General features: G+C 47.0%; 2 protein-coding genes across 5 annotated transcripts in view; one reads left to right on the top strand and one right to left on the bottom strand.

Moving 5' to 3' along the window:
- Positions 1 to 1940: 1940 nt before the first annotated feature.
- STOML1 (stomatin like 1) lies at positions 1941 to 12781 on the bottom strand. Of its 2 annotated transcripts, none has more exons than XM_053273142.1 (8): positions 12509 to 12781; positions 11833 to 12260; positions 10715 to 10821; positions 8892 to 9041; positions 6214 to 6417; positions 5565 to 5799; positions 4802 to 5023; positions 1941 to 2358 (listed from the first exon to the last, which is right to left on the bottom strand). In XM_053273142.1, the coding sequence occupies exons 2-8, from the start codon at positions 11963 to 11965 to the stop codon at positions 2156 to 2158; spliced, it is 1254 nt and encodes a 417-aa protein (XP_053129117.1). In that variant the 5' UTR covers positions 11966 to 12260; positions 12509 to 12781; the 3' UTR covers positions 1941 to 2155. The 2 variants fall into 2 exon arrangements, with proteins under 2 accessions (XP_053129117.1, XP_053129118.1); XM_053273143.1 differs by having other exon boundaries at positions 4802 to 5020.
- Positions 12782 to 14452: 1671 nt separating this feature from the next.
- LOC128335181 (protein PML-like) overlaps positions 14453 to 26899 on the top strand; it is a 24528-nt gene continuing 12081 nt past the window's right edge. Inside the window, exons 1-2 of one of the 3 annotated variants that reach the window (XM_053273126.1) lie at positions 14453 to 14689; positions 20621 to 21104. In XM_053273126.1, coding sequence (XP_053129101.1) covers positions 20623 to 21104 — 482 coding nt within the window. In that variant the 5' untranslated portion in view covers positions 14453 to 14689; positions 20621 to 20622. Of the gene's footprint in view, positions 14690 to 17025; positions 17190 to 20620; positions 21105 to 26899 lie in introns of those variants that run through there. The other 2 variants (XM_053273127.1, XM_053273125.1) reach the window with 2 other exon arrangements.

Genomic DNA, 26899 nt, shown 5'->3' with positions numbered 1-26899 from the left:
CTGAGGAAGAGATTTCATAGCAGGAGCTTTCCCCCTACGCTGACTTTACAGTGACTTTACTTTGAGAGGGTAAGTGTGCATTCACATATCAGCCAGGTTTACCCCAAAGTCCATGCGATATTTCAGACAGCACTCCACATATGATTTGGTTTCCCCCTCTGTTTTGGAACCTAGCCCAATTTATGTCCGGGGTAAAAAAAGTTTCTCTTTGCATGAGAGTATCCGAACTCACAGTAAAGCCTCGCAGCAAACTTGCAGTCAAGCAAGGAGACACATCCTGTGGTGCAACCGTGCCCTGGAACATAAGAAGCTGTTTTGTACAGAGTCAGGCTCTTGGTCCCTCTAGCTCCATATTGTCTACATCAGGGGTTCCCGACCTGTGGTCCCCCAGATGTTGCTGAACTACAACTCCCATCACCCCCAGCCACAATAAATTGGAACTTGGGATGATGGGCATTGTAGTCCAGCAACATCTGGAGGGCCACAGGTTGAGAACTCCCATCATCCCCCAGCCACAACAAATTGGAACTTGGGATGATGGGCAATGTAGTCCAGCAAAGCATCTGGAGGGCCACAGGTTGAGAGCTGCTATCTTCCCCAGCCACAATAAATTGGAACTTGGGATGATGGGCATTGTAGTCCAGCACCATCTGGAAGGCCACAGGCTGGGAACTCCCATCATCCTCCAGCCACAATAAATTGGAACTTGGGATGATGGGCATTGTAGTCCAGCAACATCTGGAGGGCCACAGGTTGAGAACTCCCATCATCCCCCAGCCACAACAAATTGGAATTTGGGATGATGGGCAATGTAGTCCAGCAAAGCATCTGGAGGGCCACAGGTTCAGAGCTCCCATCTTCCCCAGCCACAATAAATTGGAACTTGGGATGATGGGCATTGAAGTCCAGCAACACATCTGGAGAGCCACAGGTTGGGACCCCCTGATGTACACTGGCCAGTAGCTCCGCAAGGCTACAGAAAGGTGTTTCTCTCAGCCCTCCTAGGAGATGCTGCGGATTGAACCTGGGACCTTCTACTTGCGAGCATGCCAATGCTACTGAGCGACAACCCCATCGCCTAAGGGGAAGAGCATACAGTGCTGGCATGTAGTCTCCCATCCCAATGCAAAACCAAGGCACACCTTGCTTAGCAAAGGGGACAGTTGATGCTTGCTCTCCTCCCTGCAACTCTCTTCACCAGACCAGCTCTTCTCCCTGCTGGTGCAACACAGGTCTGGACCATAAGCCCCTAGCTTCGCACAACAGATTTGCAGTGTCAGTCTGCATGCCAGCCACGGGTCTTAGGCAGCCTCCAATCCAGCTAGCATCCTGATCCGAGCCTGCTTCACTTCACTTTGCACTATACCCTCGGACATTTGAATGCACAGGGGCGAAGAAATAGGAACACAGGAAGCTGCCATATACTGAGTCAGAATATTGGTCTATCTAGCTCAGTATTGTCTACACAGATTGGCAGAGGCTTCTCCAAGGTTGCAGGCAGGAATCTCAGCCCTATCTGGAAGTCAGGGAGGCGACTTGGAACCTAGATACTCTTCCCAGAGCAGCTCCATCCCTTAAGGGGAATCTCTTCCAGTGCTCACACTTCTAGTCTCCCATTCATATGCAACCTGGGTAGACCCTGCTTAACTAAAGGGACAGGTCATGCTTGCTACCACAAGACCAGCTCTCCTCTCCCAAATGTTGGCTCTGTCCACTAGCTAGACAAAAATTTTACTTGTTGAGCTATGTTGGTACATTTTTCACTCGCCAGGCATCATTTTTCACTCATCACAGACAAGTAGACTAGTGGATTTCCTTAGCCCTGTGAATGCACAGCTGCACATCTTTGCATACCACATCAACACACAACTTCCCCACCACGGTTAATGCCATGACTTGGGAAAGATCTCAAGAGTTCGCAACAACCAATCACGCCAAACTGGAGCCCAACATTTAATATAATCTGGGGGACATGGATAGTGGCAGATCAACACAACCGCTTGGTCAGGAACATGAACCAAGTTGGCTTGGAGACTCCTGCATATGGACAGGTGCCAGGCATGTCACCATGGAACACCTCCCTGCAAAGGTCAGTCAATTCTCAGACAGGGAGGCTGGATCTCGCGTGGGTCTCGCTGGATCTTGTGGGCGTCATTCACCTTTGCTGCTTCATCACCTTGAGGACCTCTCCCAGCTTCAGGGCGACGTCCAGATCTCCCTGTACTTGCAGTCTCCCACAGACATAGGCACTCAGAGGGTGGAGTTCGCCCTGGATGAAGGCTTCTAGGTCACTCTCGGCCATCTCCAGCACCACATCTGGGCTACGGTCAGGTAGCCCGCGACCAATTCTCCCCTGGCCTGTGGAAAGGAGGAGAGGAAGGTCAATAGCCGTGGGATTCGGATCAAGGGCGTAGCCTGGAAATTGGCTGGTTTGCTCTTAACCCTGGTGAAAAGGTTACGTAGGGACATAGGAAGCTACCTTTTACCGATTCAGGGAGTAGCTGAGCTTGCTGGTTCATGTCTGGTTGAGGGCCTGCTGGTTCAGGGCCTTCTTGGTTGTGGCCCCTCGGCTTTGGAACGCCCCCCTGAAGAGCTTCACCATGCTCACTCCCTCAGTGTTTTTAAAAAGCAACAACTAAATACACCCTTTTAAGGAGGCTTTTTAACGCTCCATCTTTGGTTATATCTGATAGGTTCTTTCGTTTTCAGTTTTTATATTTTTCAGTTTTTACCTTTTAAAATCACTTTAAATTTGAACTTAATACTGATTGTGGTTTTTAACCTGACTTTTAACTTGTTTACTCAATTTGGTTAATTTTATTACTTTTATTGTATATTGTATCTATTTTATTGTTGAGAGCGACAGTGTACTGGAGGAGCAGGATATTAATATTTTAAATAAATAATAATAAATAAAAATGCACCATGGCAACATCTTATTTGTTTGTTATTTCTCTGTGTAAACCGCTCTGAGCCATTTTTGGAAGGGCAGTATAGAAATCAAATAAATAAATAATAATAATTAATAATGGCCAAAGAAATGCCAGTCTTCCTCCTAACCCTGGGGGTAACATAGGAAGCCGCCATATACCGAGTCAGACCATTGGTCCAGCTAGCTCAGTATTGTCTACACAAATTGGCAGCGGCTTCTCCAAGGTTGCAGGCAGGAATCTCCCTCAGGCCTATCTTGGAGATGCCAGAGACAGAATGTGGAGCCTTCTGCATGCAAGCATTTGTTCTGTTCGATGCATACACTGCCCCAGCACGATGGACAAAGATGCACCCACAGAAACAGGTGATGTGCTTGAGTGGATGCTCAAAGATGTTCACTCTCTTGTGCTCTGGGTCCACTCGTGCAAAGATGGCAGCAAGGATCGTTAATAGATTTGCCACCTTCCCTGCAACATATGTGGACTGAGGAAGAGGTTTTATGGCAGGAGGTGCACCACAGTTTGCGCAAACACACTGTATTACACCAGTGCAACACTAGACTGGAATGAAAGACTCAGCAGAGCTAGCTAGTGCGGTGGTGGGCAACCTTGGTTCTCCAGCTGTTGCTGAACTACAACTCCCATCAACCCTGGAGGCAATACATTGCAGCTAAATTTGCAACTTATAAATTTAGAATTATTATTTATTATTTATTTATTCATTCATTCCATGTCTGTACCGCCTTTCCAAAATGGATAATAATTTAGAATTATTAGCCTACTTTCCTCAAGGAAAGTAAGCTTATGAGATCATCCAGCTTTCTCTGTGTCCCTATCAACTTTGCAGTGCCTGTACCAATTTGTGGTGCAGCGACAGATTTAAAGGTTACAAAAAAAATGATTTAACTAAACTCCTGTTTCCTCCAAAATTTGCCACTGGGGGAATTTTGCCGCTTTATGGAGTCACCTCTAGTGCCTTTCCTTTAATCTGCCAGTGCACCTAACTGATCTGGACCACATGTGGTACAGTTGTAGGGATACATAAGGACGCCTCAACGGCATAGTTTGTGATGATGTCATCCACTCTGATTCAAGATGGCGGATGCGTGAACATTGGAAGCAGAAGTGGGCTAACTTGTGAAGACGGTAATTATCAATTAAGATCATAATGAAAGGAAAGTAAGCATTTTAATTCTTACCAGAACTTCTTGTATTTAATATACAGTTATAATTTAATATATAATTGTATATAATGATATTATATTTTATAGATTTATAAATAATAAATTGCAGTAAATTGCTAGTATAATTTTAGAGAGCCACAAGACGAGTATAGCTACAATTGAACAAGGGGGTGGCAGACACAAATGTCCCTGTGCCCCTGAGGGAGGAGGGGCCTGCTGGCTGAGTGACAGCTTCCTCTTTGCTCTCCCCCTTGTGGCTCTCTGAAGAAGAAGGTGAGGGTGGCAAGCAGTGTTCCTTCCAACAGGGATTCCCAGACGTTGTTCAGTACAGCTCCCAGCATCCCCAGCTGGATACAAAATGCACGAGATGGCTGTTGCTCCAGCAGATACATGAGAGCTGGGCACAACAGGCACAAGATGGCTGTTGCTCTAGCAGCTGCTTGAAATTGACTGCTGGCTTTTATAGCTGCTGGCATAATTGTTATTAGCCATGATAGGCAAGGGCCCATCTTCAGCATTTGTCCCAGTGCCCACTCCAACTTTGCCATGCCCCTGGCCCCAAACACTTTGCGATGGCAGATGCCAACTTCTAAAACGCCTGGACAGATAGCCCAGCGGGTGGGCATCTGAAAGGTTTTTGAGATCTCAAGCTGTCTTTAAGGGGTCAATGGAACAAAACAAACTGACCTGCTGAGAGATCAATGAAGTAGGTACTTTGGGCTCCACTGGGCAGCAGGATGTTGATCTGGTAGGAAGCCCTGACCTGGTTAACTAAGGACTCCGACAAGGACTTTCCCACAGCCAACAGCAGTTCCTCAGTATTAAACTTCTTTTCATGGCTGCTGCTCATCCCATAGTCAATGGCAGGGGTGGGTTGCTCCACTTCATTTTGAATTTCCACATGCTCTGCTGGGGAAAAGGAAATCAGAGTGGATTAAGGGGACTGAGAGGTGACAAAAAGCTCCACCACTAAAGCCTACTAAAAGTATTATCCCCGCACCCACCCCCGGGAACAGAGCTGAGGCAGGGAGAGCTTCAAGTAAAAGGGGGGGCAGGACCTCAAATAGTTCCAAGCAGACAGTCAAGAGAGCTGGGAACAACAGGCATGATGGATGTTGCTCCAGCAGATACAAGAGAACATGAGATGGCTGTTGTTCCAGCAGAAACATGAGAACTGGATACAAAAGGCACCAGATGGCTGTTATTCCAGCAGAAACATGGACACAACAGGCACAAGATGGCTGTTGTTCCAGCAGCTGCTTGAAATCGGCTACTGCCTTTTATGGCTGATGGCATTATTGTTATTAGCCATGATAGGAAAGAATGAAACTTTCCAAGTTCACATGAAGTATACCTCCAATTACCAGCCACTAGGGACAAGCAACAGGGAGTGGCTGTTTCCACAGGAATTGTAGGCTAGGTCAGGCTCTGGATAATGGCCTGTGGTCACCTGACTGAAGGCCCTCATGTGGATTCGTGGCTGCTGCTGCTGCTAGGTTCCTGCCAAAGAAGTGAAGAGCCAACTGTTGAATGGTGCTATCCAGCCCTTCCATTCCAGGCATGGGAGGCACTGAGGTCAGGGGTCCTGTGGAAGTTTCTTGGGGCGTCTGCAGCACTGCCTCCAATATCAGCTCCACCCTGTCCACCTCCAGGCCCCACGACTTGGTCACGTCATTGATTTCCAGCTGGAAAGAAGAGAAGGCAGAATGCTGAGACAAGCAAGTGGAACATGCATCCCTGCAGAATTTGTCCATCAAGAGATATTGGCCATGGCAGGCCTGGGACATGCTCTGAAGTTCTGGCTTACACATTATGGGTCACCACCCTCGCTGTGGAGAGAGAGCTGCTGCCCATTGGTGAGAGGGGTAAGCAAACCCAGAGTTCCTCCCAAGCTTGGAGGTAGAGAGGTGGATGGAATTATTCTGGCAGCTGCATGGTGGTCATAGTAACAGTAATAGTAAGCCCCCTCTAACTGAGCAAAGAGGCACCTTTTCAAAGTCATGATTCTCTGTATTTAGCATGGGGAGAGTGACTGGCCCTATCCCTCCCCAGCACAGCATCCCTCCAGTGGCTGTTCCTAAGAGGAGCGGGGAAATTACCAGGAGCTGGTCTCCGATCCGCAGCTTCTCCATCTGGATCTCCCGCAGGTACTTCTTCAGCAAGATCTTGGTCATGGCATTCTGAGCCGTCATCCGGGTGGCCACGTTGAGATCTTTCACCTCCATGGCTGAAAGCACCGGATCCCAAACCCGGAACTGGACATCAGCCCCGACAGACACCAAGACTCCATCTCTGGTCGTGAGCTGCAGAGAACAGAGACAGCAGAGCTGGATCCTGGCACTAAATGGCCAAAGCACAGGGGAAATAAGAGTTTGGGGGTGGTGGATGAATCAGTCAAACTAGCTGACCTGGCGCTTAGCATCTGCGCCCCTAGTTCTCCCTGTCTCTCACCCTCCCATCTTCATTTCGCCCCAGCCCCCTGTACTGGCCTTGTGGTAGCAAGCATGACTTGTCCCCTTAGCTAAGCAGGGTCTGCCCTGGTTGCATATGAATGGGAGACTTGATGTGTGAGCACTGCAAGAGATTCCCCTTAGGAGATGGAGCCACTCTGGGAAGAGCAGAAGGTTCCAAGTTCCCTCCCTGGCAGCAACTCCAAGATAGGGCTGAGAGAGATTCCTGCCTGCAACCTTGGAGAAGCCGCTGCCAGTCTGTGTAGACAATGCTGAGCTAGATGGACCAAGTGTCTGACTCAGTATATGGCAGCTTCCTATGTTCCTATGTTCCTATTCTCCCCCCAGCCTCCCCATTTCTTCTCCCTCAGCAGCCAGCCAACCTGGCCACTGCTTCTCCTCCCCACATGGCAGTCCTGGCCGCCGCTTCTCCTCGCCCCCCGCCTGACGGCCGCTTCTCCTCCCCGTCTGGCCACTGCTTCTCCTCCCCACCCTCCTGGCCTCCGCTTCTCCTCCCTGCCCAGCTGCCGCTTTCCCTCCCCGCCCAGAGGTTGGCTGGCCAGCTTGGTCGCCACTTCTTCTCCCCACCTCCTCGGCCGTTCTCCTGGCCAGCAGTTTCTTTCCACCCATCCCTGTCGCAAATCCGCAGCTGCTCGCAAACTCTCGTGAGAACTGCCACACATGGGATTTAGGGATGTGCACGGACCAGTCCAGAGCCCATTCTAAGGGCCTCCGGACCGGTCCGGATCTGGGGCCGGTTCGGCGGTTCAACGCCGGGCGGGGGGTGGACCTTTAAGAGCGGGGGAGGGTGTACTTACCCCTCCCGCCGCTTTCCCCCCTCCAGCGCTCCTGTTTTATAACGTATTTGGGGCGGCAGGGTACCTCCCTTCCCCCGTTCCTCAGCAAAAGGCTTCAAAAGCCTGACTGCGCATGCGCATGTCTCCGTCCGTGCATGCGCACGTGTGAGACGTGTGCATGCGCGCAACGCACGGACGTGGCACACGAGTGTGACGTGCGCATGTGCAGTCAGGCTTTTGAAGCCTTTTGCCAAGGAAAGGGGAAGGGGCGGCAGGGAAGTACCCTGCCACCCCAAATGTGTTAAAAACGGGAGCGCTGGAGGGGGGAAAGCGGCGGGATGGGTAAGTGCATCCTCCCCCGTCCTTAAAGAGCCCCCATCCCCAGTGCCAGACCGCGGAGGTGCGGTTCCGTGCACACCACTAATGGGATTTGTAACGGGTATGCCTTAGAGAAATATACATCAAGACAGAGAGTTGACAGGTCAGAACAAAAAGATACCGTAACTTTCAGCAGAGATGCTGCAGCACATACATGTTTGAAAGTTAATTTTCGACGTATATAAATTTAACAATAGACAAACAAACAAATAAATAAAATTATTTATTATTTGAAATATTTATACCGCCCCCACCCCCCAGTACACTACTGCTTGGGGAGGCTCACAACATTAATAAAAGAGATACAATGTAACAGAAAAGTTTAATAGAGTTAAGCAAGTTGAAAGGCCAGGCTTAAAAAAAAAATTGGAGGTGTCCAATTCTAGAGTTGGAGGGGGTTCTTGGAGGCCATCTAGTCTAGCCCCCTGATCGATCCAGGAAATCCAGAGCTAGAGCATGCCCAAAAAATAGCTGTCTAGCCTCTGCTTGAAGCTCTCCAATGAGGGAAAGCCCCCACACCCCCTGCCCACCAGGTAATTAGTTCCATTGTCAACCTGGCGTCCTACCGTTAAAACGTTTCTCTAACGTTCAACTGGAATTTATCATCCTCTAACTTCAGTTTATTAGACTTAACTGGATCTAATGGAGATGGGGTTGTAGCTCAATAGCAGAGCATCTGCTTTGCATTCCAAAGGCCCCGGGTTCAATCCCTAGCATCTCCAGGATGGGCTGGGAAAGACGCCTGCCTGAAATGACGGAGAGTTGCTAGCAGTGAGAATAGACAATACTGAGCTAGATGGACCAATAGTCTAAGGCAGTGGTTCCCAACCTGGGGGCCTCCAGAAGTTGCTGAACTACAACTCCCATAACCCCCAGCTACAGGACCCCCAGCGACAATAATTTTTTGAACTACAACTCCCATAACCCCCAGCTACAGGACCCCCAGCGACAATAATTTTTTGAACTACAACTCCCATAACCCCCAGCTACAATACTTCCAGCCCTTCTGGAGAGAATCAGTTACGTTTTGGATGGTTAAAGATCTGAGTCCCCTTATAACCCAGTACCTTCTAAAGGTGGATTTCCAGGCTCTTTGGAGCATCTTCGATGCCTCCTGCCCCAGACCCTGCTTTTGAAATAGGAAGAACTCACCTTGCAGGGTGGGATGCTGAAGGCCCGGGTCCTCAGGTCCACTCGATGCCAGTGATCAATGAAGGGCAGCAGCAAAACCACACCTGGTCCCTGCGGGGGCCGGATCCGACCCAGACGGAACACAATCATCCGCTCGTACATCGGCACAACCTGGGAAAGAAGCAAAGAGCACAAACAAAAGGTGATAGAATCATAGATTTGGACAGGACTTCTCGTCCACCCCCACCCCCTGCTCAGAGCAGGAATCTGCTATGCACCAGCCAGCGTGGTGTAGTGGTTAGAGTGCTGGACTAGGACTGGGAGACCTGAGTTCAAATCCCATTCAGCCATGAGACTTGCTGGGTGACTCTGGGCCAGTCACTTCTCTCTCAGCCTAGCCTACTTCACAGGGTGGTTGTGAGGAGACATTTAAGTCGTTCTTCGCTCTGGGCTCCTTGGAGGAAGAGCGGGATATAAATGTAAAATAAATACCTAAAATAAAATAAAAATAAATCCTTTGCAGATGGCTGTCCAGCTTCTGTTTGGAAACCTCCAGGAAAGAAGTGTTTGCCGCTGCATGAGGCAGATGGGTTCCACTGTTGAATAGCTCCTACCGTTACAAGAGCTGGTCTTGTAATAGCAAGCATGCAGGGTCCCCTTAGCTAAGCAGGGTCTGCCCTGTTTTGCACACACAGCTCCCAAACTTGGGTTGAACACAGTTCTTGATTGTGTGAATGACCTCACAGTCTCCTTTTTCACTTTTTAAAGCTACTTGTGCTGCCCTGTGCTTGAGGCAGGAGATACCTGGACTGTAAAACATATCCTGGGGACACAATCAAGCCATTCCTTCTCCTGGTGTAAGACTGCCTTGCACACAGCTCCTTCCCAGATCATATGCGTGCCATCTGTGCTCCTTTTAAAGAGATCTGATCATAGTCCTCCTGTGTGATGGATGGTGTGGCTCTTCCATTAAATAGTGGCTCAAGGCAATGACGCCTAATAGCCCACTGTCCCTGACAGCATCTCCAGGTAGGGCTGTGAATAATTTCTGCCTGAAATTGCTTAGAGAGCCACTGCCAGTCAGAGTAGGTCATACTGAGCTAGGTGGACCAATGGCTTGACTCAGTAGGAAGCAGCTTCCTGTGTTCCTAACATTTGCCAGATTAGGGGCGTGGGAAGGAGAGGTGATTGGAGAGTTCTGGATGGGGGCATGAGAACCTTTCCGAACCCTCAGGTAATCACTGCAGTCCCTGCGATCAGGCTAGTCTGCTGTTAACCTGAATTAGGGATGTGCACGAATGTTTCGGAGGGTTGGGGAGCGGTTCCTTTAAGCATGAGTAAAGCAGATCCTTTACCCACCAGTGGAAAAGGCCTGTTGAATTCCAGAGGCACGGTGCCACCACACAGAAGACCCTGTTCATGGGCACTAGCAAGCAAATTCAGATTAGGGATGTGCACAAATCGATTTGGTGCGACCCACCGAATCATTTGGGCAGGGAGGCAAGCGGTACCTTTTAAGCAGACCCTAAAATCCCTTTCATTTTGGTTGGATTTTACTTGGGGACTTGAATGCCTTGGCTGGATCTCAACACTGGTTTTAGCTTGATGCTTCGGATCTTTCTTTTTTATTTACGGATTGCTAATCTTCATGTTTGGATGTTTACTAATCTTCATGTTGGGATGTTTGCAAACTGCACTGTTTTGGGGAAAGCAATACCATTCAAAATAAACAGACAAATAATAATAAATCACGGGGTCAGAAGGCAAGTCAGTTTCCCTTGTCAGTTTCAGCAGCCAGCACTCAAGACTTGAGCTGGGTTTGTTTCTCTTCATCCTCAGCTTACCTTCAGAACAAACCAGCCAGAGATGGGGAAAGTGAGGATTGTGAGTAGGAACACCAAGGCGGTGACCATCCTATGGCAAATCCATGACAAGCACCCTTGGGGTGAATCTGCGGAGACAGAAGGAGAGAACAAAAACCCACGTCACAACTGCAGCAGCAGCAGCAGCAAAAAAAAAAGACTACCCACTCAACACCCATTCCTCCTTTAAAAGACACGGTGTCGATCTTAATACTATTTATACACTGTACTACCTAATGGTGCAGCGGGGAAATGACTTGACTAGCAAGCCAGAGGTTGCCGGTTCGAATCCCCGCTGGTGTGTTTCCCATACTATGGGAAACACCTCTATCGAGCAGCAGCGATATAGGAAGATACTGAAAGGCATCAACTCAAACTGCGTGGGAGGAGGCAATGGTCAACCCCTCCTGTATTCTACCAAAGACAACCTCAGGGCTCTGTGGGCGCCAGGAGTCAATACCGACTGGAGGGCACTTTACTTATTTTCCTGTTTATTAGTGTTTTGTTAAAGCAATCCAGCATTAGTAAGACAGCATGTAAGAATAATCATATGCAAGATTCTGCTGTCTACACTTCCTGGTACTGATTTTAAAAAAATAAGAATCTCAGAAGTATTATATTATGCGGATGCGATTTATTATTTTTGAACATTTGGGGCCAGCATTCCTGAATCACAGCTGTGCGGTCATAGAACATGGTATGAGATGAGTCCATATTCCTCCTCTGATTTCCCCACTACATCATCCCCAGCCACAATGGCTGAAGGGATGATGGGAACTGTAGTCCAACATCTGGGGACCCATGGTTGTCCACTGGACTTTTTCTGGGCTGGGGTATAAAAGGCTGCAATGCTGTACCCACTTACCTGGGAGTAAGCCCCACTGAATTCAATAGACCTGGCTCATTTTTTGGGGGGAGAAGCAACTACCTTCTCCCCCCACCCCCGCCTCCAGATGTCTGTGTGATCAAAGGCTTGGAAGCTCTTCTGTGGGGCAGCTATGGGGCTTAAGGGATGGCACAGAGGTTCCCACAAACACTGGAAGTCCTGTGTCAATTATGTTCCTAAAGCGTGACAATTTGGGCGAGTTCGCATCACTCACCTGTTCCCCTCTGCACCTGGTCCTGGGTGCGTGAGAAGAAACCTCTCGGAGGTCCATTCAGCCAGTTGCTGGATTGCTGGATCCGGTCAAAATCTCCCAGGGGAAGGGCTTGATACCCTGATTGGTTGAACATATCCAGATCCGCTCCCCAGCCTTTGAACAAAGTTGTAAAACGGTTCTTGCCTTCCTCCTAAACCTTTCGCTTTGCCTTGCCCATTCTTGGGACTCCTCACAGAATCCGGATCAGGAAAGAAAGGTAGTGGCGTGCAGCTCCTTGGCGAAGAGCGGATTTCTCATCTGAAGGCCTCTTTGACGGCATATCAGAACCATCCTACTTTCTTCTCTTTAGACTAGCCACCTATAAACATGGCTTTTTAATACGACCCGCAAAAGACTCCTGAAATCTGCGGTGAAGCCCAATCACAGTCCTGGAAACAAAACATCCCAGATGGTCATGCTCTCAAATGTGCTTTCTTGTTTTCTCTCCTCAGAGCAACATTGAGGTCTTATAGATCAGAGACAGTGACACTTATACTGGGCAGCAGCGATCTAGGAAGATGCTGAAAGGCATCGTCTCAGACTGCGCGGGAGGAGGCAATGGCAAACCCCTCCTGTATTCTACCAAAAGAAAACCACAGACACCAGGAGTTGAAATTGACTTGACGGCACACATTACCTTTAGATCAGAGATCACAGCTATTCCAAGGAAACATCGGCATGGTGGAATCTCCCACGGCAACTCAAAGCAAACCTTCTCCCTCTCTGTCGGGATGAAAAACCCTTTTCATGTTCCTGTGTGGTTCTAAATGCCTCCGTAGATTATGCGCCTTGGAGTGGCTTCCTTGTTCCTCCTAATGGGAAGTGCCTGCACCCAGGCTAGGCAAAAACACACCCTCTTTGCCTCTCTTGCTCTAATCTAAGGCTTGCAGCTGAGGCTTTCGCCCTTCTGATTGGTTGGTTTTGCTGCTTCATCTCTCTCTCACTGACAACAGTCTGCGTCAGGAAGAAGGCTGGTGCACCGGATTCCTGGGGAGGAACAAGACAGCTCCCCCTTAGACCAGGAGGACCTTGGTCTGCATTCTGGTAGCAAGCATGGATTGTTCCTTTTGCTAAGCAGGGCCTGCTCTGGTTTGCATTTTGATGGGCAACTGCTTATGTGCACTCGCTGCTGTAAGATATCCCCCCCAAGGGATGGGGCCAGTGGCAGAGAATTCCATAGATCAGGGTTTCTTAACCTTGCCCCCCCCCAGATGTTGTCAGACTACAACTCCCATCCTCCTCAGCCACAAAGGCCATGTCTGGGGATGATGGGAGTTGTAGTCCAACGACATCTGGGGGGCCCAGGGTTACGAAACCCTGCCATAGATTAACCCATGCTATGTGAAAAAGTGCTTCCTTTTGAGGGCCCTACATTTCTTGGCAGTTTCAAGAGGTGATCCCGGGTTCTAGTGCTGTGACATAGTTCAGGGGCGTTCATCCGCTTTGCCTGCAGGAGGTCCCAGGCTCAGTCTAGCGTTCCCTCTAAGGCGTGTGCACATGCGCGTGCACATAAGTTTTTGGATGAGAAAAATAAATAAAAATAAATAAATAGAGAGAACACTGGTTCAGTTCCCGGCAGCATCTCCAGGTAGGGCAAAATAGCTGCAGCAATCACAAGGGAGAGCTGGTCTTGGGGCAGTGAGCGTGAATGTTCTCCTGTGCTAAGCAGGGTCTGCCTTGGTTTGCATTTGGATGGGTGACTATGAGGTCATTCACACAATCAAACACTGTGTTCTTCCTGGGTTTGGGAGCTGTGTGTGCAGGGCTCTTCTTAGGTACCAGGTTCAAACCTTGGCAGCAGGGAGGAGAGCTGGTCTTGTGGTAGCAAGCATGACTTGTCCCCTTTGCTAAGCAGGGTCTGCCCTGGTTGTATATGAATGGGAGGCCACATGTGAGGACTGTAACATATTCTCCGCTGCCAGTCTGCATAGACAATACTGAGCTAGATGGACTTAAGGTTCTGCAGACTTACGGTCCGAGGTTCCCTCCCTGGCAGCATCTCCAAGATAGGGCCGAGAGAGATTCCTGCCTGCAACCTTGGAGAAGCCGCTGCCAGTCTGTGAAGACAATACTGAGCTAACTAGACCAATGGTCTGACTCAGTATCTGGCAGCTTCCTATGTTTCTGTATTCTACCACAGACAACCACAGGGCTCTGTGGTCACCAGGAGTTGATACCGACTCGATGGCACACTTCACCTTTATGTTCCTATGTCCCTATCTCCAGGCAGAGCTGGGAGAGACTCCCGCCTGCAGCCTTGGAGAAGCCGCTGCCAATCAGTGTAGACACGACTAAGCTAGATGGGCCAAGGGTCTGACAACTGCTATAAGGCAGCCTTTCTCTCCAGTCTGGAGATCTCAGGGAGGGAACCTGGGACCTCAGATGCTCTACCCAGAGCGGCCCCTCACCCCCTAAAGGGAATATCTTACACGTAGTCTCCCATCCAAATGCAAACCAGGGCACACCCTGCTTAGCAAGGGGGACAATTCATGCTTGCAGTTCTCCTGGCAGGAGTTGCGGGCAGGGGAAGGAAAAAAAAAAAGGAAAGCAGCTTCCTTTGATGCTACTGAGCATGCTCCCCGGCATTTGAGCAGGCTCAGTCGCACAGAGCAAGAAAAGTCCAGAGATCGGAGAATTTCAGGCGCTCATTCTTACGAATCCTCCTCCCCACGCCCGGGGACGTCATCCTCGCCCGCAGAAACAGAAACTTAACTTCACACCGTCCGTGTCTTCCTGCTCCGTGGCTTCTTCTCCGCAAAGCAGGAGAGCGATCGATCCCCGACTCGGAGCGCCGCCAGGATCCGGCCAATCGACGCAGGTGGGTGCCTCGAGTTCTCTCCTGTTGATCGTCTCATTTTTTGCTCTCTCGCTCGCTGTCTGCCTGCAAAAAGCCCTCCCGGCTGGACTACACGCGTCTGCCGTCCTCCGTGGCAGCTAGGTTGGGATGGAACGCTTGGAGAGCGCCCGCCCGCCCGCGTTCTCCCTTCCCCGCGAGTTGGTCGTATGAATAGGCCTGCCGCGCGTGTCAACGTGCGTCTTGGCTCGCGGATCGCCCAGCAAGACGCTGGGAGCCCTTGGGAGGGGAGACGGACGCATCACGGACCTCAGATGCCACTTTAGACAAGGAGGTTCTCTACGTGGTGTGCATAAAAAAAGAAAGAAAAAAAGAATACAAATGATACGATGGTCCCACCCCACACACCCCAGGGAGAGCAACGGGTCAAGGAGATGACCGGCCTGGCCTGTCTGTCAGCCAGGGAAGGAAGGACCCCCTTCAGGGATCTTGGCACTCTGCGGTTCTCCGTCTCTTCCTTCCCTGCGGACTGTCGGAGTAATGGGGAACACTCTCTGGCCACTGCCATTGGCCAGTGGGCTACTGAGTAGGGGGAGCTGGGGGGTAACCAGAATAGACAGGGCTAAGAGTTGACAGCTTCTCCAACCCTGTAAAGTTGTTTACTTGTCTCAGCCATGTCCAACAGGGCTTATACTATCAGGCAGGGGTGGGGGGCATATAGGAAGCTGCCTTCTCCTGAGTCAGCCCCTTGGTCCATCTAGCTCAGTATTGTCTACCCAGACTGGCGGCGGCTTCTCCAAGGCTGCAAGCAGGAGTCTCTCTCTCCGCCCGATCTTGGAGGTGCTGCCAGGGAGGGAACTTGGCACCTTCTGCTCTTCCCAGAGCGGCCCCATCCCCTAAGGGGAATCTCTCCCAGTGCTCACCCATGTAGTCTCCCATTCAAATGCAAACCAGGGCAGACCCTGCTTAGCAAGGGAGACAGTTCATGCTTGTTTCCTCCAGACCAGCTTTCCGTCTCCGACTCCTCCAACAACCACCACTGTAAGCAGTGATCCTTCTAATTTTTTTTTCATTTCTGTGCGGAACGAGTTTTGTTCTGGGTGGCAGTATCAAACGGCCTGTGCGCAGATGCATTCCGAACGGGGCCTTCCTGATTCGACCTGCGTGGGATCTAAAACTAACTGAGCGGACATCCAAAAACTTGTGAGCGCGCGCACATGCGCACACCTTAGAGGGAGCATTGACTGTAAGGCATTATCTGGAATGCTGTGTCGGCTGGTAGGTGATACCGTCGGGACAAGCCCAGGTGTGCCTAATAACAGTACAAAGCATTTTAATGAGATGAAAACCCTCACGCAGGACAGGTATAATTCGAGTCCGAAGCAGAAGTTTCCTGGAGATAAGCCATTGAATTTTAACTATCGGTTAAAGAGAGCTTAGCTCATCAACCTCAGGCATGAATTGGGAAATTGTCTGGAACCTTTTCTTTCCCCTTATTTGCATAGATCTCTCTCCCCCCCCCAATTATCCTATGCAAATTTACCTGATGTCCTAAATAGTTTGTGATCTGATTGGGCATGTTATGTATTTAGAGAGTTTATTTATTTAGAGTTATTTGTATTGAAAGTCATGGTCCCTCTAATTTTTTTCCATCTCTGTGCAGAATGAATTTTGTTCTGGGTGGCAGTAGCAAGGCACTGTGTGTGCACATGCATTCAGAATGGGGCCTTCAGCATAGGAAGCTGCCGTATACTGAGTCAGACCCTTGGTCCATCTAGCTCAGTATTGTCTACTCAGACTGGCAGCAGCTTCTCCAAGGTTGCAGGCAGGAAGCTCTCTCAGCCCTATTTTCCTAATTCAACCTGAGCGGGATCTAAAAATAACTGAGAGGACATCGACAAACTTGTGCGTGCGTGCATGTTCACACGCCTTAAGAGGGAACAGTGATTGAAAGTTAGCATTGGGTACTGTTTAGAATGCTGTACTAGGACTGGGGAAACCTGAATTCAAACCCCCATTCAGCTGTGAAATCCACTAGGCAACTTGGAGGAAGAGTGGGATAGGAATGCAAAAATAAATACAGAAATGAATGTATGTGTGTGTTTCTCTGTCTGTATGTTTAGTAAAACAAACAAACAAACAAACCAACAAACCCCTACCATATTAATTTCCCATGATGTATCTTAAAGCTTTTCAGATAGCCAAGTAGTTTAACTGATATATTTGATGGTATGTGGGTGGGTGGGTGGGTGAAATAATAAAGCCACCTAATGGCGCAGTGGGGAAATGACTTGATTATCAAGTCAGAGGTTGCTGGTTCGAATCCCCATTGCTATGTTTCCCAGACTATGGGAAACTCCTGTATCGGGCAGCCGCAATATAGGAGGATGCTAAAAGGCATCATCTCATACTGTGTGGGAGGAGGCAATGGTAAACCCCTCCTGTTTTTTACCAAAGACAACCACAGGGCTCTGTGGCCACCAAGAACCGACACCGAATGGACAGCACAACTTCACCTTTTCAGGTAGCCAAGTCGTTGAACTGAAATATTTGATGGTGTGTGGGTGGTGGGGTGGTGGTGGGGAAATCAATAAAGCCACTTAATGTGGTTTAAATGTTATCCTGAAAAACTTTATGTGGAAAGGAGTTATAAGAACATAAGAACAGCCCTGCTGGATCAGGCCCAAGAATGCCCATCTAGTCCAGCATCCTGTTTCGCACAGTGGCCCACCAGATGCCGCTGGAAGCCACAGGCAGGAGTTGAGGGCATGCCCTCTCTCCTGTTGTTACTCCCCTGCAACTGCTACTCAGAGGCATCCTGCCTTATTTTCATTGGAACACTCAATAAACCAATAAAATATGTATTCTGTTGCACACTTCCTGGGGACAATCACTGGAAGAACATTGAACTGCAGCCTTGAAACTGTTTTCAGCTTCAGGTTTCAGTTTCAATGGATTCTGTCAGTTTCAGGTTATTGCCTTATCACCCTCCTCATTGTTGCGAATGAATTGCATGAGATAATGGTGGACATGATGGAAATTACTCGAAGTAGTCCTATTAAAATTAAAAGGACAAGGTGGCTGTAGCTCAATGGTAGAGCATCTGCTTTGCATGCAGAAGAGCCCAGGCCCACGCCAGCGAGAGCTAGGAAAGACGCCTGTTCTGGAACCCATGAGAGCCGCTGAGAATCAGTGGGCTGTGCAACTCAAATGCCCCAGTGGGCCAGAACCATCCACAGCTTGGCATGCAGGGGCTGAGGTCAGTTTTTTTCCCCCATGTTTAAATTTTTATTTATTTTAACAGTATCTTAACATTTACATCACATTAAACAAATATTGACTTCCCGCTCACACCTCCTCGTGAATCACCAACTATAGAATTAACCCTTGCTATAATAGTAATTCAAAACATATATCTTAAACCTTACAAACTCGATTTTGATCTACCCAACCTGCTATTATTACTAAATTTCAAACCCTCTTGTAAAATCAATATTAGGGAAATAGTTCTTTAAGTATAATAAAAATGGTTTCCAATCTTCTTTAAAACATTCCAAATTTCGATCTCTTATTAGTGCTGTGAGTTTTGCCATCTCCGCATATTCCAAAATTTTGATCAACCAATCTTCTTTTGAAGGGAGTTCATTACTCTTCCATTTCTGCGGGGGCTGAGGTCAGTTTTTCTAGCACATTATTACATTAACATTAAAAATATTATTATTTACTTGTGGATCTGTTCCCCTTGTCATTGGACACATAGTTTTAGCCTAGGATAGTGGCCAGAGAAAAGGTCTTGTCCCTGCTCAATCAGTGGGTCCCCTAGAGAGCATACCAGCCCAAAACAAAGGCCAAGTCCTCTCCTCTCCCTAAATTGTTGATGCTCTACCACTGAGCTATGGCCCCATCTCCCAAAGGTTCATAGGTTACATAGAAAACTGCCTTATACCAAGTCAGGCTATTGGTCCATCTAGCTCAGTACTGTCAATTAATTAATTGTGTTGTAAGCCAGGGCAGCATACAACAGGAGTACAATAGAGGATGGGAGAAGAGCTGGTCTTGTGGTAGCAAGCATGACTTGTCCCCCTAGTTAAGCAGGGTCCACCCTGGTTGCATATGAATGGGAGACTAGAAGTGTGAGCGCTGTAGGATATTCCCCTCAGGGGATGGGGCCGCTCTGGGGAGAGCATCTAGGCTCCAAGTTCCTTCCCTGGCATCTCCAAGAGAGGGCTGAGAGAGATTCCTGCCTGCAACCTTGGAGAAGGTGCTGCCAGTCTGTGAAGACAATTCTGAGCTAGATAGACCAATGGTCTGACTCAGTATATGGCAGCTTCCTAGGTTCTGAACCTCTCAGAAGTAGCAAACATGAATTGTCCCCTTTGCTAAGTAGGGTCCACCCTGGTTTGCATTTGAATGGGGACTACATGTATGAGTGCTGTAAGATAGTCCCCTTGTGGGATGGGGCCGCTCTGGGAAGAGCATCTGTGTGCTTGCATGCATAAAGTTCCAAGTTCCCTCCCCAGCATCTCCAAGATAGGGCTGAGGGAGACTCCTGCCTGCAACTTTGGAGAAGCTGCTGCCAGTCTTTGAAGACAATAATGAGCTAGATGGACCAAGGGTCTGACTCAGTATATGGCAGCGTTCTAGGTCCCTATGTTCCCCAATCCCTCACTGGTCAGAGTGAGGATTGCCTGCTTGTGGTGCTGTATAGTAAACAGGTGTCCTTCCTCTTATGTTGTACAGGCCTGTACAACATAAGGCCCCGGGGGCCGGATTGGACCTGCAGAGGCTATTTTATGTGCCCCCAGGTATCCTGTAGCAACACAGGAGCTGGAAACTGCTTTAGAGTGCCATCCTGTGCATGCTTGCTCAGAAAAATGCTCCATGGTGTTCCCAGCGAGGCTTATTCCCATGTATGCCTGCCTAGGATTGCAGCCTGAAAGCCACGGCAATTTAGGGAGAGGAGAGGACTTGGCATTTGTTTGGGGCTGCCATGCGCTCTAGGGCCCCCACTGATTCAGTAGGGACAGGACCTATTCTCTGGCCACTATCTGGGGTTGAAACTATGGGTCCATTGACAGAGGGAATAGATCCACAAGTAACTAATAATATTTTTAATTTTAATGTAATGTGCTAAAAATTGACTTTGGCCCATGTTTGAGTTGTACAGCCCTGTGTTAAACCATGGATGTCGATAGAACAAAGAAAAAAGACGACTGCGGGGAGGCATTATAGAGGTCTATAAAATCATGCATGGTGTGGAGAAAGTGGATAGAGAGAAATGCTTCTCCCTCTCCCATAACACTAGAACCAGGGGTCATCCCATGAAATTGATTGCCGGGAAATCTAGGACCAACAAACGGAAGTGCTTTTTCACGCAACACATAATCAACTTGTGGAATTATCTGCCACAAGATGTGGTGACAATCAACAACCTGGGTGGCTTTAAGAGGGGTTTGGATAACTTCATGGAGGAGAGGTCTATCAATGGCTACTTGTTGGAGAGCTGTGGGCTACCTCCAGCCTCAAAGGCAGGATGCCTGAATTGAGAGCCATGACCTCTGAAACCCAATGAAAACTTCTAACCCTCTTCTGAGCGTTCGTCCTCCATGGCAGGCCACCTCCAGCCTCAAAGGCAGGATGGCTTCGAGTACCAGTTGCAGGGGAGTAACAGCAAGAGGGAGGGCATGCCCCTTTCAACTCCTGCCTGTAGGCTCCCAGTTGCATCTGGTGGGCCACTGTGTTGAAACAGGATGCTGGACTAGATGGGCCTTGGGCCTGATCCAGCAGGGCTGTTCTGAGGTTCTTATAGGGAGCACATTCCACAGTCCAGTTCATAAATTGAACTATTAATAATAAATAAATTAAAAATAAATGTTTTATTCTGAAGTTCCTAGCCAAGTTTATTGTGAAGCCTGATCCTAATTCTTCCCCTTTCTGTCCTCCTCCGCCCCCAAGGGATGGAAGATGAATTCGAGTTTCTGTTGTGTGAGAACTGCAAGCAAGAAGGCAACAACCCCAAACTCCTGGCCTGCCTTCACACTGTCTGCGCTCAATGCCTCGAAGAGAAGAAGCCCATCGGCCAATGTCCGGTCTGCATGATTCCCATCCAGCGGGCCGGCAGGGATCCCTTCCAGGACAACCTGCTCTTTGCAAACCTGCAGGCCAAACTGGTCACCTACCGGAAGATTACCACTGGCAATGACTTAGTGTGTGATCGCTGCAAAGCTGAGGCAGGATTTTGGTGCTCTGAGTGCGAGGAGTTCCTGTGCACGAAATGCTATGATGCCCACCAGTGGTATTTAAAGCAGAAGAGCCACGAAGCCCAACGCCTGGTGGATCTGCAGAGCGATTCAGCCAGCAAGTTCCTGGAGGCGGCCAGGAAGTCCAACAACCTCTTTTGTTCCAACCCCACCCACAACAACCATGGCCCGGAGATCAGGTAAAGCCGCTCAGCGTGGAAAGTCTGCTTTTGCAGGAAGCTATGGCAAATGCATGTATGGGATGCCGAGGTGCTCTTCTGCCTCCGTGGCCAATAACCTTTCTGTCTCTTCCCCAAATGTATTTTCTTTGCTGTTGGTAGAAGCAAATACAGGAGAACCTTGTTATACATGGACTCTATATCCCGGTTTCAATATCTACGGACACAAAAGGGTTAAAACCCACATATCTGTGGTTCCTAGAGGGTCGGAAGTGACTGCAGAGGTCATTTCTGGCCGCCATTTTGTCTGTGGGAGCCAATTTGTGGCTCAGTTTTTTTAAAAAAAATAAATCTGTGGTGGTGTCACGAGCTCACTCTACTGAAGAAGCTGACCAGAGATTTATGACACAATAGCCAGTTGGAATTGTAGCTCAAGTTTCAGCTTTACTGATAAATGGTAAGTTTTAACCATCTCACCATGAATACAGGAACGAGGTGTGAAAGCACCATAGACCCAGTACATAGTTGATAACCCGGGCTTCCCAGTAAACTTCAGAAGCTCAGATTCCAAAGTCACAATCTCTCTGACAAAAGCGCAAAGCAGATGTGACACGTTGTTTCCAGCAGTTGGTTCAAGGCTTAGGCTGCCAAATTTATAGTCCGCGGCCATGTGCACTTAAACAACACTCCACCCCTGCCAACGGCCGTAGATTGAATCCGGCTCCTGCTGCCTTCTTGTCAGTTGACGACTTCTCCGTAATTCCTTCACCTGCTGTTGACGTTTTCCCCGCCTGCGTTCTCAAGGAGATAGGGGCCATTCAATCTCTGGCTCGGTTCTTGCCCCTTCTCTTCAAAGATCATCTGATCATTTCTCGTAAGTTCCCTGCCCCCTACTCCTCTGCAGTGTCCTCATGTGGGGGCATGACAGGTTTTGGGGACCATTTGGGGGACATTGCTGCATGGTAGGGCACTTTATTTGGCCCATTTTTGTGTTTTTGGGTGGGTTTTTTGGTGTGTGTCGGAAACCTATCCCCTATCCCTCGTGTTCCCATAGATTCGGTGACTCATTATCCGCAGTAATATGCAGGAACGGAACCCCCGAGGATAATAAGTTCCACCTGTACAGAGAACCTAGTGCATTAATCAGATGAGATTTAGTCAAGTCATCGATACAGTGAATTTGGAAATGAGAGATCCAAAGATCTAAAATGGGGGAGGAAACCTTTTATTTTTGGAATTTATTTATTTATTCAATTTATATACCGCCTTTCAGTAAACTTATTTCAAGGCGGTTTACAAAAGTTAGTATGGCAATATCCCATAAAATCACATTAATATATCTCCAAGTTTTGATTGCTAGTAAAACCAGGCAACAAATACTAGCTTCCGTATAGCGGGCTCAGGTAGCGAAAGGGGTATGAATGTACTCTGTATAGTCTAGCTATAGTTTCAGTTGTGCTACTGTATTCTGCTTACTCACCTGTTTTCTTTTGCTTGACCTGAACTGTTTGCTGATCTGTGACCGTATCAGTAAAGATTGAGATTGATTGACACATTAATATATTAAAACTAGGTAATACCTGAAAAACCTAAAAGCAACAGAAATGATGATGCATGCCTTGGTTGCAGCAGGCATCATTTAGAAGAAGATATTCTAATAATAATAATAATGCGTGCTAGGTGCAATACCAAAACAACTTGAAGAGCACCTCAACACCATAGGGGCCACAGAAATCACCATCAGCCAATTACAAAAAGCAACTTTATTATTTATTTATTTATTTATTTATTTATTTATTTACACAGTCAGACAGTTGTTATTGACTGGATTGTTTTTTCCAGACATCGAGTCCTTCCCAAGGACCTGGGATGGCTGAATCTTATTGTCAATGTTGTTGCTGTTGTTATAGATATCGTCGCAGAATATAGGCTATTCCCAGTAAAGCTGCTTTTTGTAATTGGCTGATGGTGATTTCTGTGGCCCCTATGGTGTTGAGGTGCTCTTCAAGGTCTTTTGGAACTGCACCCAGGGCGCCAATTACCACTGGGATTATTTGGGTCTTTTTCTGCCACAGCCTTTCAATTTCAATTTGTAGATCTTTGTATTTGGTGATTTTTTCTATTTCTTTTTCTTCTATTCTGCTATCCTCTGGTATTGCTGTGTCAATTATTTTCACTTGTTTTTCTTTCTACTCGACTACAGTTCTATCTGGTATATTGTGTGGCAGATGTTTGTCTGTTTGTAGTTGGAAGTCCCATAATATTTTTACATCTTCATTTTCTACCACTTTTTCAATTTTATGGTCCCACCAAAGTTTGGCTACAGGTAGCTTGTATTTTTTGCAGATGTTCCAGTGTATCATCTCTGCTACCTTGTCATGCCTTTGTTTGTAGTCAGTCTGTGCAATCTTTTTACAGCAGCTGATTAGGTGGTCCACTGTTTCATCTGCTTCTTTACAAAGGCGGCACTTGCTGTTTGTGGTGGATTTTTCGACTTTTGCTCTTATTGCATTTGTTCTTAGTGCCTGTTCTTGTGCAGCCAGTATTAAACCCTCTGTTTCTTTCTTCAAGTTGCCATTCTTAAGCCATTGCCAGGTCTTGGTGATGTCTGATTTTCCACTTATGTTGTGCAAATATTGACCATGCGCAGGGGCTTATTTCTCCATTTTTCTGCTCGGTTCTTGACTTGTTCTTTCTTGTAGGCCTGCTTTGTTTCATTGGTGTTGAATAGTTTTGCGTTATTGACCATTTGAAGTGCATCTTCTTCACTGTCCTTGATATATTCTTCAAGGCCTCTTTTCTCCTCCTCTACAGTTTGATGGACTTGCAGCATTCCTCTTCCACCTGAGCTGCGAGGGAGATATAGCCTATCTACATCACTGCGGGGGTGCAGAGCATGATTGATGGTCATGATTTTCCTGTTCTTACGATCTAGAGTCTCTAGCTCTGCCTGGGTCCAGTCTATTATTCCTGCTGTGTATCTGATAACAGGTATAGCCCAGGTGTTTATGGCTTGTATGGTGTTCCCGCCATTGAGTTTGGACTTGAGGATTTTTCTAACTCTCCTGATGTATTCATTTCCAATTTTTCTTTTAACTTCAGTGTGTGTAATGTTATCAGCCTGGAGAATGCCCAAGTATTCGTAATGTTCTTTCTCTTCTAGGTTCTTGATCTTGCTTCCATTGGGCAGTTCTATTCCTTCTGTTTTTGTTATTTTATCTCTGTTCATTATTAATGCAGCACACTTGTCTAGTCCAAACTCCATTGCTATATCGCTACTGAATATACGGATAGTGTTTAGCAGTGATTCAATTTCTGACTGAGACTTTCCATACAACTTCAGATCATCCATGTACAGCAGATGGTTTATTTTACTTGATGTTTTAGATGTTTGGTATCCGAGGCCTGTTTTGTTTAGTATTTGTGAAAGTGCGGTCATGGCGATTACAAACAACAGAGGGGATAGTGAGTCCCCTTGGAAAATGCCTCTTCTAATGCTAACCAGTCCAAGTGTCTCGCCATTGATTGTTAACTGTGTACTCCACATGCTCATTGCTTTTTAAAATAAATATCTGAATGTTTTTGCTGACACCAGTTGTTTCTAAACATTTTAGTATCCATGTGTGAGGCAATGAATCGAAGGCTTTCTTGTAGTCAATCCATGCAACACTTAGATTGGTTTTTCTTCTCTTGCAATTTTCTAAAATCATTTTGTCAATCAGCAGCTGGTCTTTTGTGCCTCTGGTGTTCGGGCAATTTCCTTTCTGTTCAACTGGAAGCTGTTTGTTAGTTAATAAGTGTCGCATCACTTCATCTGCTATTATTCCAGTTAATAATTTGAACATGGTTGGCAGGCAGGTTATCGGTCTATAATTACTTGGAACTGCACCTTTTGCTGGGTGTTTCATGATGAGATGAGTTTTCCCAGTTGTTAGCCATTGTTCAATATCATCTCCTTGCAAAATGTGATTGAACTGTTTTGATAGTTGTTTATGAAGGCTTGTTAGGTGTTTAAGCCAAAAGCCATGCAGTTCATCGTCGCCTGGCGCAGTCCAATTTTTAATTTTCTTTGCTCTTTCACTTATTAATTCTGGTGTTATTATTAGATCTTGCATTTGTTGGTTACATTTTTTGACCTCTTTCATCCAGCCTGCTTTTTTATTATAATCTATTGGATTGTCCCATAATTTTCCCCAGAATTGCACTGTTTCTTCTTTATTTGGTGTTTCTACGTTTCTTGCAGTTTCTCCTTCTATACTTTGGTAGAAACGTCTCTGATTCGACTGGAATTTGAGATTCTGCCTGTGTTGTGTAATTCTGGCTTTGTATCTGCTAATCTTCTTTGACACTGCTGTAATTTGCTGCTTTATTATTTCCAGGACTTCTCTAATTCTTCTTGAATCCAGGTGGTATTTTTGGATCAGGTACTGTTTGGTGTTTTCATTCTTCAGCTTCTTGTCTTTCATATCTTTCAATTTACTAGCATCTGATCTAAGCCTGGAGATTTTATTTTCTAGTCTAATCTTCCATTTAGGTGATGTACTGCTTTCTTTTTTTACAGGTCCACTGATCTTATATACGAGCTTTTGTGTATTATTATTATTATTATTATTATTATTATTATTATTATTATCATCATCATTTGATTTCTATACCGCCCTTCCAAAAATGGCTCAGGGCGGTTTACACAGAGAAATAACAAGCAAATAAGATGGCTCCCTGTCCCCAAAGGGCTCACAATCTAAAAAAGAAACATAAGATAGACACCAGCAACAGTCACTGGAAGTACTGTGCTGGGGTAGATAGGGCCAGTTACTCTCCCCCTGCTAAATAAAGAGAATCACCACATTAAAAGATGCCTCTTTGCCAAGTTAGCAGGGGTTTACTTTACTGGGAACAGCCTATATTCTGTGACGATATCTATAACAACAGCAACAACATTGACAATAAAATTCAGGCATCCCAGGTCCTTGGGAAGGACTGGATGTCTGGATAAAACAAACCAGTCAATAACACCTGTCTAACTGTGTAAATAATAATAATAATAATAATAATAATAATAATAATAATAATATCCAAATAGAAAGTGACTATCCTTTTAAAAACACAGAGGTCAAATACAGGTTCTGTGACTTGACTAGCAAGCCAGAGGTTGCTGGTTCAAATCCCCGCTGGTATGTTTCCCAGACTATGGGAAACACCTATATCGGGCAGCAGCGATATAGGAAAGATGTTGAAAGGCATCATCTCATACTGTACAGGAGGAAGCAATGGTAAACCCCTCCTGTATTCCACCAAAGACAACCACAGGGCTCTGTGGGCACCAGGAGTCAACACCGACTCAATGGCACACTCTTTGCTTTGCTTTGCTTTACCTGTGAAAAAAAGAGGGATCTGAATTTAAGAGCAACCCCCCAATTTGTAACATCAAATAACTTGGAAAAAACCCTGGTCTTGGATTCATGTAAATATGGGGATTCATGTAAATCTAAGTGGGATCACCTATTGAGTTGATCAGAATGTTCCATTCAGTTTCTTACGGTCATTAATCATATACACAATCCAAATCCAGATAAAAGGATCATTGAACTTGAATAATGATATAGATGTGTGTGTGTGTGTACACACACACACACATATATAGGAATGACTATAAAATATATAAATTTCAAATAAAATAGAATATTTTAAATTGGATTCATGTAACCCAGGGATTCTCAACTTTGGGGTCCCCAGATCTTGTTTGACTACAACTCCCATCATCCTCAGCCACAGTGGCCAAAGGCCTACAACATCCGAGGACCCAAAGTTAGGAA

Source organism: Hemicordylus capensis, chromosome 10 (assembly GCF_027244095.1).
Source record: "Hemicordylus capensis ecotype Gifberg chromosome 10, rHemCap1.1.pri, whole genome shotgun sequence".
In the NCBI taxonomy this organism is placed as follows: Eukaryota; Metazoa; Chordata; class Lepidosauria; order Squamata; family Cordylidae; genus Hemicordylus; species Hemicordylus capensis.
The sequence above is the reverse complement of the archived record's forward strand: the minus strand, read 5'-3'. Positions and strand labels throughout refer to the sequence as shown.

Coding starts and splice junctions, on each gene's coding strand:
- STOML1 (XM_053273142.1), bottom strand. CDS start 11,965: ATGTTCAACCAATCAGGGTATCAAGCCCTTCCCCTGGGAGATTTTGAC. Junction 10,822..11,832: donor CCAGGTGCAGAGGGGAACAG/GTGAGTGATGCG, acceptor CTGTCTCCGCAG/ATTCACCCCAAGGGTGCTTG. Junction 9,042..10,714: donor CTGGCTGGTTTGTTCTGAAG/GTAAGCTGAGGA, acceptor CTTCTTTCCCAG/GTTGTGCCGATGTACGAGCG.